Genomic DNA, 15,611 nt, shown 5'->3' on the forward strand with positions numbered 1-15,611 from the left:
CCACAAGACGGCTGTCAAAGGATGTGGAGGCTTTGGAGAGGGTGCAGAAGAGGTTTCCCAGTATGAATTTGGGACTATTAGCTACAAGGAGAGATATGACAAACTTGGGATTGTTTTCTCTGGAGCGCATGTAAAATTATGAGTGGCGTAGATATAATAGTCAGAACGTTTTCTCCCAGGGTGGAAATGTCAAAGACTAGAGGGCATAGCTTTAAAGTGAGAACGGCAAAGTTTAAAGAAGATAGGTGGGGCAAGTTTTTATTTTACACAGGTGGTGAGTGCCAGGGGTGGTGGTGGCAGCAGACACGATAGTGGTATTTAGGGCTTTTAGATAAGCACATGAATATGCAGAGGGATGGAGGGATATGGATCACGTGCAGAGGAGATTAATTTATCTTGGCATTATGTTTAGCACAGACATTGTGGACTGAAGGGCCTGTTCCTATGCTGTAGTGTTCTATGAAACTGCAGGTCCCGCTGAATGCTGCTAGTTAGTTAAACCGTCCTCCATTTGTCACACCGCAGTGGGCGAGCAGAAGTCCACATTGTCAAGCTACGTAATGCCAGGGCACTGACTACATGAATGAATTTACATTGAAACCCAGAATAAAGGTGAAGACCGAAGATACTCACAGGGAATGGCTCAGCACCCTCCTGGATAACAAAGCCTTCAATGACATGGGTGAGGATCTGGGGTTTGACGATGGCCTGTGGAGGTTTGTTCTCGGTGTTTTGCGGAACGCTTGCAGTCACGGACGAGGTGGTGTTGCCATTTCCGGACGTCATGGTGGGAGCGGGGGAGGCAGTCTTGGCATTAACACCCTCCGGCCCCTTCCCTGCGAGGAGGAGGAAAGCAACTGCGTTACTCCCACCTCCGACCCTTGCCCACTGGCCCGAACACAGCAATGCTACACTGCTGGTTGGATACCGTTTGAAGGGAGTAGGAAAGCAAGGGTGGAGTGAAAAAAAGGGAGAGGGAAGGGTGGAAGATTGGAGGAGGGGGGAGCGGGTGAGCGTAGAGGAGGAGTGGAGGGAAGAAGGGAGGAGCTGGAGGGTCAGGTGGTAGAAGGGGGAGGAAGGGAAGGCTGGTGGGGGGGGGGGGGGAGAGAGAGGGGGAGGGTAAGAAAGGAGGGATATGCAGGATGGGCATCTGCCGTTGCGACACCAGAGAAAAGCTTCGTTAGCTGACGGTTACCCTCGGAAGACCTGGGGATGGGAAAGGTGCTGGATAAATCCCAGCCATGCTTTCCCAGGAATCAAGTCAAGGGAAAAACATTGGGGGTTGTTCAGAATGCTGGTGCCTGTCCTGAGCCCAGCAGTTGAGCTGTGAGAGAGCCCAGACGCTGACTGTGACTGCATGTTCACAGCCCCGTCCTCCTGCCCTGGCAGCCAGCGATGTTTGGACCATATTCGGATCATCCCCGGCAGTCTCCAAGGGCAACGGCTTTAATTGGCCTCAAACACAAAAACAAATGTATTAATGAGCCATGAGTTAATCGGAGAGGATTGTGCTAAAGCATCGCAATGAAAGGGACAATCAACCTTCTCTGCGACTTTCCAGTGATGTCATCCATACTGAGCGGAGGCTTTCTCCACTGTATCTGAACATTAAGTCGAGAAAAGTGATCTCGCACCACTTGACGTCCAATAAATTAGCGACCAAATGATGTGCACAAGGCTTCAGTCAGACCAACCAACTGCATCCAGTTGAGGCCATCTTCTTGCGACTGTGGTACACTGCTTGTCTGTTTGCTCATTCATTTGCTGGCCTCCATCTGTCAATAACGCTGGGACTCAAAGCCAAACTTTCTGAGGACCACAGCGAACAGAAGCAGAATCACCCATCACCAACATCTCCAAACTAATCCATCACCCATCCCCGGTGACAGCCACTTTACTTTCCCTGGGCACCTCAGGAAACAAAACACTGAGTGGAAAAGTTGCCCCTGAGGTCCCGTACCTCTAAAATCTCTCCCCTCTTACCTTAAGTCCATTCCCTCTACTCTGAGGAAAAAGATTGTGAGCGTTCACTTTATCCATGTCCCTCACAATCTGTGCACCGTTATATCGTCAACCTTCAGCCTCCTACTTTCCAAAGCAAGATGTCCCACCTATCCAACTTCCCCTTATTACTCAAGCCTGGGTAACATTCTGACAAATCTCTTCTGCAGACTTTTGAACTTAACGGCATCCTTCCAATAGGTGAGCAACCAGAACCGCACACAGTACTCCGTGCGGTCAAACCAATGACATTGTGATGTGCCTGCCTTTGTACTCACTCCCTTCCCAATAAAGGCAAGCATGCCAAGAGCTGCCTTCTCCTACGCTCATCTCCTCTATCTTCCTCCACCTCCCTATCCCCAGAAACATTCCCATGTGGACTCTCCAGTACACCCACCTGTGTAACCTCATCCATACATTCTTCCTCATCTACCCTGAGAGTTACAATCTCCAAAGCAAAACTTTTTTGGATTTAGTAAAACGCAAATTCCACTCCATAAAACCACACCTACTCTGCCTCATCGTGTTCCTTTTACCACAAACCCACAACTTCCCCAATGACCAAAGGCAGGTAACTCTTCCCATACCTTTTCTAGAAAATGGCAAGGTACCATTTGCTACCCTGTCCCAGAATCTAGCAGATGCAGCAATATGCTTCTGTTATCTCTGTAAACAATTCAACTAGATGCCCGAGGTATGGCTTTTAAAAGCAGGGAACCTGCAGAGTTCGAGTTCCCAAGTTATGGTAGAATTAGGCCATTCGGCCCATTGAGTCGAAGCCATGTTCCTGCCTTCTCCCTATAGCCCTTGAAACCCGTTCTAATCAATAACTTGTCTATGTCTGCCGTAAAAGTATCCACTGACTTGGCCTCCACAGCTCTCTGTGGCAATGAGTTCCACAGATTAACTACACTTTGACTAAAGAAGTTCCTCCTCACCTCCTTTCTAAAAGAGCGACCTTTAATTCTGAGGCTATGACCTCTGATACTAGACTCCCACCAGTGGAAACATCCTTTCCACATCCACACTATCTATGCCTTTCGTTATTCTGTAAGTTGCAATGAGATCCCCCCCCTTCAACCTTCTGAACTTCAGCGAGTACACGCAGAAACGCTCATCATATGCTAACCCACTCATTCCTGGTATCATTCTTGTAAACCTCCTCTGGACCCTCTCCAGAGCACCTTTCCTCAGATATGGGGCCCAAATTTGCTCACTGTACTCCAAATGCTCGTGGCCAGTGCTGAGTTGCTGCAGACTAAACGCCATATCCTCTTTGATGACATTAACTACAGCAGCTCCTCGCCCAACGATGGGGTTACCTTCCAATAAACCCACCGTAAACTGAAAACATCGCAAGTCGAAAGCACATTTAATACATCGCTATCACGTGACAGGATGTGACGTGAGGCTTGCTGCCGTTGCCGAGCGTTTGCCGATCGTAAAGTCGAAATATCGCAAGTCGAAGCATCGAAAATCGGGGAGCACCTGTATAATTAAATTCTTTGCTACAAGTCCAGACGTGAGACCCAGACTGTAACAGGTTCTAGCCACTACTCATAAAGAAGTGGGCAAATTCATCACTAACATTTTCAAATGTCAGTACTTTAGGGCCTAGCCAAACGTGCTACCCTACAACACCTGAAAATAAATAATTCTGCACTTGTTTTAAAGCATCTTAAGGCACAGGAAGAGCCACTTAGCCCATCGCTGAAGGGGGAACCTCAGGGGCAACCTTTTCCACTGAGAGGCTGGTCAGTACCTAGAACGAGCTGCCATAGGAAGCTACAGAGACATACACAATTACAACTGTAAAGAGACATTTGTACAGATATGTGGTTAGGAAAATAAGATAAGATGAGGCCAAGAATTCATTCACCCGGATTGCAGTTGTTTATGGAGCCGAGTTAAAATAAAGGGTTACACAAAAAAGCTGGAGAAACTCAGCGGGTGCAGCAGCATCTATGGAGCGAAGGAAATAGGCAACATTTCGGGCCGAAACCCAAGGGTTGTTCGGCACAGACAATGTAGGCCAAAGGGCATGTTCCTGTCTTGTACTGTCCTATGTTATGTGGAAGGTTTGGGATACGAGCCAAATGCAGGCAAACGGTACTAATCTAGTATGCCAACTTGGTCAGCATGACTAAGATGGGCCAATGGCCTGTTACCATGCTGTATAATTCTGACATTATTTTATGCCCGATCTTCAAACCTCTATTTTCTGCTGTCCCATCCTTGCTGATTGTTGCTAGTTATGGGGCTAGTACAGGTAGACAACCTGGTCAACAATAAGTTGGGCTGAAAGGCCAGTTTTCACGCTGTACAGCTCTACGCCTTTAGCAGAGGCTGAAATCTGCTTTGCTCAAGCATCTCAAATCAGCTCACCCAGTGCCAACGGATGGGATCACGTCACAGAAATTGGGGACGTAAAGCTGGGCACAGCGACTCAATCTGAATCAAACAGCTGAGGGAAGAAAGCCAGGCTTGCACCCTCCAGTGCTGGCACCCAAAATATCCCCGCCAGGCATGTGGCAGGCAGCATCTCCGCTGTCTCCAGCCTTGTCCCGCTACTGATGGGGCACTCAGAGGTCAAGGCGCCCTCTCTCAGCTCCGTTTGTCAATTCCAGGGGAACCTCTGCACTATCTTTCTATGACCGAACCTTGCTCCACGCGGCCCTGGACGGAAGCCACGCGGCTGCGCTCTCTCACCTTGTGCGACGGGCTTGGCCGGCTCAACCTTCTTCTGATCGGGTGTTACCGAGCAGGCCGTGGTCGTGGGTCCGTTGGGTCTCTCCGCGGGCCCCTTCTCAGCCGCGGGGTCGAGCTTGTCCCTCCTGCAGTCCGGCACGCTCCGCTGGCACTGCTGGATCTGTGGCAGAGGATCAAACAACATAACCTTCGCCCAAGCAGAGCAGACACGCAATCTCAGCACACTGAGCAGGAGACTCGAGGACCCCTGCTGCTCATCGCTAAAAACCCAGCGCTTTGTGTGACAGAACACATCAGTACTGTGCACCTGCACCTGCAGGTTAGAAACTAGATTGACACATTTTGAGTGTTTGATATTATAAAAATAATCGGAGTGGAGTTTGCATGTTCTCCCCGTGACTGCACGAGTTTCCTCCGGGTGCTTCGGTTTCCTCTCACATCCTGGACATTCAGGTTAGTCGATTAATTGGCCTCTTAAAATTGCTCCTAGTGTGTGACGAGTGGATCAGAAAGTGGGATAACAAAGAACTAGTGTGAACGGGTGATCGATGGTCGGCGTGGACTTGGTGGGCCGATGGACTTGTTTCCATGCTGTATCACTAAAGTAAATTAAAATAAAGGGCAAAGGGCTGTTTTTTTTTTAGACCAAGGCGAGTTTCAAGTTCTTCGCTCAAAGAGTGATGAATCTCCGAAAGTCTCATTCCCCAAAACCAGATAATTTCATATAATTACAGTGGAGATAGATCTATGGTCACATGGAATTGCCGCAGAAGAGTTGAGGTCAGCATTGATCAGCCATGGTCTCATTGAATGGTAGGCTCAGGCACCAGCAACTAACTCCTGCTTCCTCTGTTCATGCTGGAAGCACTAGCTCTACGTTATCCACTTTCTCATCCACCCCCTACACACTAGGGCGGTCACGGTGGCACAGCGGTAGAGTTGCTGCTTTACAGCGAATGCAGCGCCGGTGACCCGGGTTCGATCCTGACCATGGGTGCTGTCTGTACGGGGTTTGTACATTTTTCCAGTGACCTGTGTGGGTTTTCTCCGACATCTACGGTTTCCTCTCACACTCCAAAAATGTGCAAGTTTGTAGGTTAATTGGCTTGGTAAATGTAACAATTGTCCCTAGTGGGTGTAGGATAGTGTTAATCTGCGGGGATCGCTGGTCGGCATGGACCTGGGGGGCTGAAGGGCCTGTTACCGCGCTGTATCTCTAAACTAAACTAAAGGCAAATTACAGAGGCCAAATTAACCTGTATATCTTTGGGAAGTGGGAGGCTTGGAACAAACCTATGTAGTCACAGGAGAGACATGCAAATTTCACACAGACAACACCCACGGGCAAGATCGAACCCGGTCTCTTGTGCTGCGATTCAGCAGTTCTACCCGCTGTGCCACAACGCCGCCCCACAGCAGTGGACCACAATTAATCCCCATCAACGAGTCTACAGTTGCAGGACCTCATTCAGCACAAACATTCATGTGTAGGACAAAGAACTGTAGTTCTATAGCTCCATTCACATCCCTTTCAAATGTCCCTTCATTATAACATTTAAAAGACATTTGGATAGATACATGAACAGGAAAGGTTTAGTGGGATATGGGGCAAACGCAGGTAGATGGGACTGGCATAGTTGGGGCATAATGGGCCAACAAATCCGTATCTGTATGACTATAACACCAATTTAACAGACCACCAGGTTCATTTTGAGATGTATAATGTAGGAAATATATCTGCCATGTTGTGCACAGCAAGTTCCCACAAGCAGGTTGTCTGAGGGACATGTGTTCACCAGCAGACAGAGGGGAGAACACTCCCATTCCACTGCTGAGTAAACCTTCGGGTTCCTTTCCAGCTGCCCGAGAGTAGCTCAGTTTAATCCATCGTCTGAAGGACTGCAGTAGGTGGGCTGACCCTGTTCTGGTGTCTGGTCCTTGCGAGATGGACATGAATCTATAACCTTCTGATACAGAGATCCAAAACTCCCATTGCACCACGCTGATGCTGCAGTGAGCACTGCAACGCAATTACTTCTGCAGTCGCTCGACGCTTCACTTATGACCGATACCCAACTCGATGAAAACTATTGCTAATTATAAACCCACAGATGTTCGGAGGCACTTGTCCAGAGAGACTTGTCCAGCAATCTCAATACATCCCCACTGAATTCAAAGGAAGTTCCATAGTGTGAAGACAACACCTTGTTTTGTGGCAGAGTGCTGCAGCTTCTATTTATTCTCTGACAGGATACGAGTCTTGCTGGGCAGGTCTGCCTTCACTGCTCAACCTGAACACCTGTTGATCAGAGTGGTTTGCTGGGTCTCTGTGCAGGCACAGCTAAAGCGTAGACCAGGTAATGTGCCAGACATCCATTGTTTATTGCACATTGTTAATAACAAAAGATTCTAATGCCAGATTTGATACATTCCCAGTTATCTTGTTGGGACGTGACCAGATTAATATTGCAGGCAGCATCTCTGGAGAAAAGGGATACTAGCGGTTGTCTTTAGCTGTGTCTGAAGAAGGGTTATCACCTGAAACCTCACCCATTCTTTTTCTCCAGACATGTTGCCAGACCCGTTCAGTTACTCCAACACTTTGTGTCTATCTTCGGTATAAACTAGCATCTGCAATTTCTTATACACGTTACTATTCCAGGCCTTTTGAGTGACTACTTCTGGAGTTTAATCACCATAGGATGTTGCATTGTTAATTGACGAGTGGAGTGAAAGGCAAAAATAAACTTCCGAGTCACATGGAACTGCAGATGCTGGAATCTTGAACAATACCCAAAGTGCTGGAGGAATTCAGCAGGACAGACAGCATCAGTGGGGGAAATGGACAGTCGACGTTTCAGGTCGGGATCCTTGTTCAGACACCGCTAACGACACAGACGAGTCTAAAGAAGGGTCCTTATCCAGAATGTCACCTATCCACTTCTGACACAGGTGCTGCCTGACCCTCCAAGTTAATCCAGCACTTTGTTTTGAATAAGCTTCGAGTTATTTGTTGAACTGTTGGAATTTACACGATGAATCTAGTACTGCTCTCTAAGGCAGGGTGCTTCAGGTTCACAGCTCTCTAGGCAAAGAAATTCCATTTAATCTCAATCTTAAGACATGTAGTATACAAGAGTCAGGGGGGTATGGGCAGAGAGTGGGATAGTGGTGCTCAGGGCCAGGATGGATCAGCCAATATCTTACCAAGGGGCCAAATGACCTTATCCTGCTGCTGTAGAGAGCTGAAACACCCCAGATACTTTAGATGAAGGGAAAATTATTTTTTTTCTATTACTATTAATATTTTCAATCCATCAGTATCCAAATGCATCCATAAATATTTTTAAATTTTGAATTATTTAAATTGTTTGAAATTATTTAATTCTACTTGATCAGTGCCATTTAGAACCAGTTAAAAAACATTTGAACAGATATTATGGATAGGAAAGGTTTAGTGGGATATGGACTAGCCCAGTATGCCAACTCGAGCGGCATGGAAAGGCGGGCCAAAGGGTCTGTTTCTGTGCCAAAGCTCTATATACACGAGATATCAAGAGGCCTTCCAGGAAGTGCCAGCACCTGAGGGCTAGTCACCGTTTACAGGCTGCACCCCGCACATCAGAGGCGCCTCTATTAGGCGTAGGCCCACTGGACACCAATGCCATGGGGATTATGTGGGGAGGGAACGCCAGCTAGGTCCTGGGTCAAGTACAATCCTTCTTACCTGTTGAATCAGGTGTCACACTGCCACAGTTGTCTAACAAAAGGGCCAAGGTTAAAGGCTACAGAGCTGATATATAACTTCAATGGGTAAAAGAATCACAATGTGTCTTTAATCAAACTGCTGGAGGTCACGGGCTGTGAATTTAGGTGACTGCAGGCATGAATAACAAGGGGGTGTTTCAGATAGGCCTCAGGATCCTTGGGTAGAGGTTGACTTCCATCTGATTACAATGAAACATAGTCGTTACACAGAAAAGCTGGGTGGCAGTTTCAGCGAAGGAAATCAACGTTTCGGGCCGAAACCCTCTTCAGACTGATCAGGGGTGGGGTACAAGAAAGGGAAAAGGAGGGTAGCCGGAAGGGGAGGGGGGAGGAGACAGCAGGGGGAGCTGAGGGGAGGAGACAGCAAGGACTAACAGAATTGGTAAATTGGTTAGTCCTTGCTGTCTCCTCCCTCCCTCAGCTCCCCTGCTGTCTCCTCCCACCAGCCTTGCCACTCCTCCTTTTCCCTTTCTTGACCCCCACATCAGTCTTCAAGGCCGGCCCGAAACGTTGCCTATTTCCTTCGCTCCATAGAACCCGCTGAGTTTCTCCAGCTTTTCTGTGGATTCTCCCATCTGCAGTTCCGTCTTTACTGTGGAGCCACGTTGTGAAACTTCTGTGGCCCATCAACGTTGACTGTGGAAGACTCATAGAACTAGATATGAGCACCAGTGTGGTGACTCGGTTAGCTGAGCTGATTAGGGAGCAGCAGGAAACAAGGACTGGGAAAAAGCTAGAACGGAAATTATTAAAATAAAAATAGCTGCAACACCTCTGATTTATGAGGCACTTGTCAGGGAGCAAAACATTCCAAAGTGTTTTACAAGGGCGCTGACACTGAATCGTGGAGGAAGTCAATGGGACAGAGAGCAAAAGCTCAATCATAGGTTTTAAAGGGAGCCTCGGATTTGGTGGGATGAATTTGAGGGAAGAGGGAATAGAAACAGAGAGAGGAGGGAGAGATAAGGGAGAGAGAGAGAGAAAGGGAAAGAGAAGGGAGAGAGAGAGAGAGGAGAGTGAAGGGGGAGAGAGAGAGAGAGACAGACAGAGAGAGGAGGCAGAGAGATTTGAAAGGAGGGACAGAGAGAAGGGACAGAGAGAGTGAGAGAAGGAACCTAGAGATACATACTGGGGCCAATTTAAAGGACTAATAACAATCCAGCATGTCTTTGGGACGTTGGAGCACCCAAAGGGAACCCACGGAATCACAGGGAGAGCCTCTAACCACACGGACAGTGCCGTGTTCTCACGCACGTTTTCTCACAGTCACTTGCAAACACTGGTGGTATGAATTGCGATAACTAAAATATATGATAAAGCAGGGGTATAGTGAGCCATTGAGTTAAAAAAAAAATGAAAACGCAAAGAGTTGGAGCAGCGGGGTAGGTCAGGCACATCTGTGGAAGGAATGGACAAACAAAGTTTCGGGTTGGTATCCTTCTTCAGACTGAAAGCTGGAAAAGAGAGGTGGGAATGGGACAAAGCCTGACATGTGATAGGTGGACACATGCGAGGGGGAGAGGTGAATGGCACTCCTTCCATCAGGAGTTGAATGGCCACAGGAAGATACACGAGTGAGGCCACTAATACAGGACAAAGAAGCAGAGGCAAGGAGCAGATTGGCCTCTTTAAGGTGCTAACAGTAGCTGTGTTTTTGACATACTGGCCTTCATTCCAAAGGTTTACAGTGTCAGGCAAAGTCCGTAACCGGCACGGGGACTTTGGATGGGGCAGGGCAAGGGGGGCACTAGAAGTGAGAACAGGGTCAAATGGCCTGAAGCTCTCACTGACTCCAGTGAACGTCTTCAAACGCACAGCACAGAGGTTGTCCAATATCCTGCTGCATTAATGCTTCAAACATGCTTCATTCTCTCAGGGGGTCTCTGAGGGTTTCCCAAAATGCATCGATGCCCCAACCACTCGTGGACCCATTTCAGGCTAGAAGAGACATCATGGGCTGAACATCCTCCTCTGGCCTTTAGCCCCCGAGGTACTTTTACAACATCACAGTCGACCACCAGCCTGCCTACTATTCCCCGGCTGTTGCGAGCTCTGGGCTTTGCTGCCAACCGTATAAATCTCTGAGCATAATAAGTAGAGGTTGGCCATTTGACTACTGGCACCTGCTCTGTAATTCCATAAATTACAGCTGATCTTTTTGGAACATAGAATAGCAATTTCTGGGCTGAACATGATTCCAAAACTAATCTCTGCCTGCACGCGATCATTATCCATGCATCTATTTATCTATATATCTATACAAGTCACCATCATACCTGCCTCTACCACCACCCCGGCAATGCCTTCCAGGCACCCTCCACTGTGTAGAAAGCAACTTGCTTCACACGTTGCCTTTAAACTTTTAACCCTCTTGCCTTAAAGCTCCAGCCTCTAGTCTGACATTAGACCCTGGGTAAAAAGTTCTGATATTCTTTTCCATTTATGCATCTCATAATTTTATATATTTCTATCAGGTTACCCCTCAACCTCTGACGTTCTAGAGAAAACACTACCTCCTGCATCCTCTCATCTCCCACACCAATTCCACACCCAATCATGTCCAGAGGTCTGTGTAACTCCCATCTTAAAGATGCAAGATATGTGATGATTAAAATTGAGTGTTTTGCAAAATCAAAAATCAATTAAATCGTTTGCGTTTAACACAGTTGAACTAACACAATGTCAACATTTTACTCAAATGCTGAGACAGGCTGCATGAGGTGAGTGCAGGGCATCTCAGGTCCAAAAGACAGGGCCACACAGAGGAGTAGCTGGTAATGCTGGTGCTTTACAGCGCCAGAGCCCCGAGTTTGACCCTGAACCCCGGCACTGCCTCGCTATGACCGCGTGGGCTTTCTCTGGGTATTCTTGTTTCATCCCACATCTCAATGTGCAGGTGCAGGTCCGTATTGAATTGAACTGAAATGAATTGAATCTAAACATACAACACGGAAACAGGCCCTTCAGCCCATCAAGTCCACGATCACCCATTCATACTAGTTCCATGTTATCCCGACACGCTAGAGGAAATTTACATAGATCAATCCATGCACAATCCTGCAAGTCTTTTTTGGGATTTGGGAGGAAACTGGAGCACCCAGGGAGAACGTGTAAACTCCACACAGAAAACACCCAAGGTCAGGATTAAACCCGGGTCGCTGGCGCAGTGAGGCAGGACTCTACCAGCTGTGCCTCTGTCTGGCCGTAACCTGCTGCTGTAAATTGCACTTGGTGTGTAAGTGAGTGAAAGAATTTGAGGGGAGTTGGTAGGAATTTGGGGTGAATGAAATAGGATTAGGATGAAATTAGTTAAAGGATGGTCTGGACAGGCTGGGCTGAAGGGCCTGCTTCCATGCTCTATGCCTCTGTGTGAGCCAACACTTGGTTAAAATGGGAGGTTTTCAGGAGCATCTTGGGGCGAGTCAGTGAGTTAGAGAAGGGAGTTCCAGAGCCGAAGGAGGTCACCTTACCACGTGTGCAGACGGCTGGACCTGCAGGTTTACGGCTGCAGTCTGTGGCGCCAGTGCATGGCTGTCCGTCTGCCCGCTGTGCAACACCGGCTGCGGGTTCTGCTGGGCGTGAGGCACAGGCTGGAGCACGGGGATCTGAGAGGGAGCCGGTGAGCTCAACACCTGCGGCTTGGGGTGCAGTGTAGGTTGGCAGTGCTGCCCATGCGCCAGGGTCTGCACAGGAGCCTGGAGCGAGCTGGTGGGCACCGCCTGCAGCTGGGCGCTGGTGTGGATGAGCTGCGGCTGCTGCCTGTGCTGCTGGATCTGCTGCTGCTGAATGACGAACTGATGCTGTAGATGTTTCTGCTGCTGTTGCTGCTGCTGCTGCAGTTGGATCTGTTGCTGCTGCTGCTGGATCAGCTGGTGCGGCTGAATCTGGCTGTAGGCTGCAGGGAGAAAGCACAACGTTAACAAGAGAACACTTCTGGCAACGCCATCGCTGCTCAAGCATCCGTGCGTCTGTTTAATGCTTGGTACTCGACACTGTCTCCCTCTTCACGGATCCACAAGTGGCACGATATATGGACAGGAATGATTTAGAGGGCTATGGGCTAAACGCAGGCAAATGGAGCCAGCCAACCATGACAACTCGGTGGATCAAAGAGCCTAATTCCGTATCGTATGGCTCTATGACGTCATGTTTAGCACGGACAAGGTGGGCCGATGGGCCTGCTTCTGTGCTGCATGGCTCCATAATATCAAGATAGACTACAGATAATTTATTCTTGGGATGCTGGCGAAGGAGGGAAAAGTTGGTGGGGAAGAAACAACTAGAGGGAATAAAAAAGTTAATGTCAATAATCCATCTTGAATCACACTGCAAAGCACACTCCCCGCTGAGGTCAAGAGAGACTGTCCCGGACAGAGAGTTGTATCCTCAGAAATGCTACCCAAACCTGGGAGAGAGAATTCCTTGTATTTGGTGAACAACGTGCACCATAAAGCGGAAATGATCAATCCTCAGGCACCCGTACAGAGGAGCAGGGAATTATTCTGACCCTTGTCCTTGAAACCTTAATTCATCAATCCAATGTCACCAGGACACTGGGTCTTAAAGTGAGAAAATAAGGAATTTTACATCTATCTCATTGGGCCAAAATTGGACGATTTCAGTCTTGGAAGGTGATTGATGATGTCGGAACCTGGCGACTCTTTGCGTGCTGTCCCAAATGTGGACAGATGAGATGAAGATTATCTTATATCAGAGTGATGGCAAGAGCAAAATATGGAGGAGAGAAGGAACTGCCCAAGATCCAAAGCATACCACCTCATCTGTGAAACACGGTGGTGGGGGTGTTATGACCTGGGCATGTATGGCTGCTGAAGATACTGGCTCACTTATCTTCATTGATGATACAACTGGTGATGGTAGTAGCAGAATGAATTCTGAAGTATCGACACATCCTATCTGCTCAAGTTCAAACAATTGCCTCAAAACTCGTTGGCCGGCGGATCATTCTACAGCAAGACAATGATCCCAAACATACTGCTAAAGCAACAAAGGAGTTTTTTCAAAGCTAAAAAATGGTCAATTCTTGAGTGGACAAGTCAATCCCCAATCTGAACCCAATTGAGCATGCCTTTTATATGCTGAAGAGAAAACTGAAGGGGACTAGCCCCCACCAAAACAAGCGCAAGCTAAAGATGGCTACAATACAGGCCTGACAGAGCACCACCAGAGAAGACACCCAGCAACTGGTGATGTCCATGAATCGCAGACTTCAAGCAGTCATTGCATGCAAAAGGATATGCACCAAAATACTAAACGACTACTTTCATTTACATGACATTGCTGTGTCCCAAACTTAATGGTGCCCTGAAATGGGGGGTACTATGTATAAACACTGCTGTAATTTCTACGTGGTGAAACCAAAATGTATAAAAATGGCCTTTATTAAAATCTGACACTTTAACCACGTGATTTTTTTCTATTACAAATCTCAAATTGTGGAGTACAGAGGCAAATAAATAAATGATGGGTCTTTGTCACAAACATTATGGAGGGCACTGTATCTGGAAAGCCTGAAACACAACTTTGGGGGGTGCCCAAGAAGTTGGGACTGAGGGATTGGGATCTGGATGGGTTGTCGGAGATCACAGTAACCAGGGCAGAGGAGGGAAGGTGAAACAAGGTGGAATGTCCACACTCTAAGGAAACTCGAGTGGGTGCAAGTCACAATAGTGGTCGCCTCTACAAAGTAATGCACTTTCAGCAAAGCAGTTCGAGTGTGCTGTGGCATTACTTCAATGCAAATTCATTCATTGTTGAGAGACAGAACGCATAGCATGGGGGACGGGGACCTTTATGGTCACACAACCTCAATTAAATCCCAAACTCCCTCTGACTAATCACCAAAGCTTTCTGGAAGACTCCGGAGCTCAATAAAGACTGACACCCGTCCACATTCTCCCTCTTTCTCCCTCTATCAGCTTGCACTGTGCTACTACTCAAAAGACTACTACTAGCTTCTCCGAGCAAAGACTGAGCAAACACGCGGGGGTGGTTACCAGAGCAACTTGATTGCAGTCGTTAACAATCGGCTTCAAGCAGTCAGAGGCAGCTTTCAGAGCGTCCCCGGTCCTCTTTAAAAGAGTCGTGGTTTAAAACTCGCCAGAGTACACACACGGCTTCTGGTTCCGCATATACTGCGGAGAGAAACTGGCCGAGCGCGGTCACTGGAGCAGCCAGCAGGATAGAAGCCCACCTCCAGCACTCGCTCCCCTCCCACCCTCCTCCATGTGCCCAAACAACCCCCACTGCCTTTGTGTCCAGAGCCCTCCCTCTGCTCAGCCACCCATTGTTAAGATGCAGCCGCGTTCCTTCCTGCATAACACGCGCATCTTTGAGGTTTGCAACAGAGTGTGTGGGAGTGAGTGAGAGAGAGAGAGAGAGAGAACTTCACACACAAAGAGTTACCAGCTTTCATCCAACACCCCCTGGAGCACACTTCCAGCGTAGCTCTGCTGCAAACCACACAACCAGAAGCGGCGCCTGCAAGGACAGATACATTCCTACAATAACATGCGAAGTCAAGCCGGTCTTCTCAGCTCAAGCCGACACCAAATGATAAGAGGAACTCCAGCGAGTCAGGCAGCATCTGTGCAGGTAGACAAAAGTGCTGGAGGAACTCAGCGGGTGCAGCAGCATCTATGGAGCGAAGGAAATAGGCAACGTTTCGGGACGAAACGTTGCCTATTTCCTTCGCTCCATAGATGCTGCTGCACCCGCTGAGTTCCTCCAGCACTTTTGTCTACTTTCGATTTTCTAGCATCTGCAGTTCCTTCTTAAACAGCATCTGTGGGGTGGGGGGTGGACAGACGACGCTTCGGGTCGAGACCCTTCTTCAGACCCGTCTCCGCAGATGCTGCTTGACCCGCTGAGTTCCTCCAGCACTTTGTGTTTGGCCAGGGGGATCAGAGGGTGTGGAGAGAAGGCAGGTACGGGATACTGAGTTGGGTGATCAGCCATGATCGTATTGAATGGCGGTGCAGGCTCGAAGGGCCGAATGGCCTACTCCTGCACCTAATTTCTATGTTTCTATGGCTCAAGATTTCAACACCTGCGGTTCCTCGTGCCTCCCAACACCGAGGACCACAGCATTCCTCGCAGAGAGGCACTCGGCC

General features: G+C 48.3%; 1 protein-coding gene across 8 annotated transcripts in view; it reads right to left on the reverse strand.

Annotated features, from left to right (window-relative positions):
* The window catches only part of LOC129711697 (polyhomeotic-like protein 2), a 146,240-nt gene that overhangs the window by 15,441 nt on the left and 115,188 nt on the right, over window positions 1-15,611 (reverse strand). For all 8 annotated transcript variants that reach the window (XM_055659561.1, XM_055659558.1, XM_055659564.1 and 5 more), the window contains 3 exons: window positions 11,949-12,373; window positions 4,711-4,870; window positions 634-836 (listed from right to left, as the gene is read on the reverse strand). In XM_055659561.1, coding sequence (XP_055515536.1) covers window positions 634-836; window positions 4,711-4,870; window positions 11,949-12,373 — 788 coding nt within the window. The remainder of the gene's footprint in view (window positions 1-633; window positions 837-4,710; window positions 4,871-11,948; window positions 12,374-15,611) is intronic.

Source organism: Leucoraja erinacea, chromosome 30 (genome assembly GCF_028641065.1).
Source record: "Leucoraja erinacea ecotype New England chromosome 30, Leri_hhj_1, whole genome shotgun sequence".
Lineage (NCBI taxonomy): Eukaryota > Metazoa > Chordata > Chondrichthyes > Rajiformes > Rajidae > Leucoraja > Leucoraja erinaceus.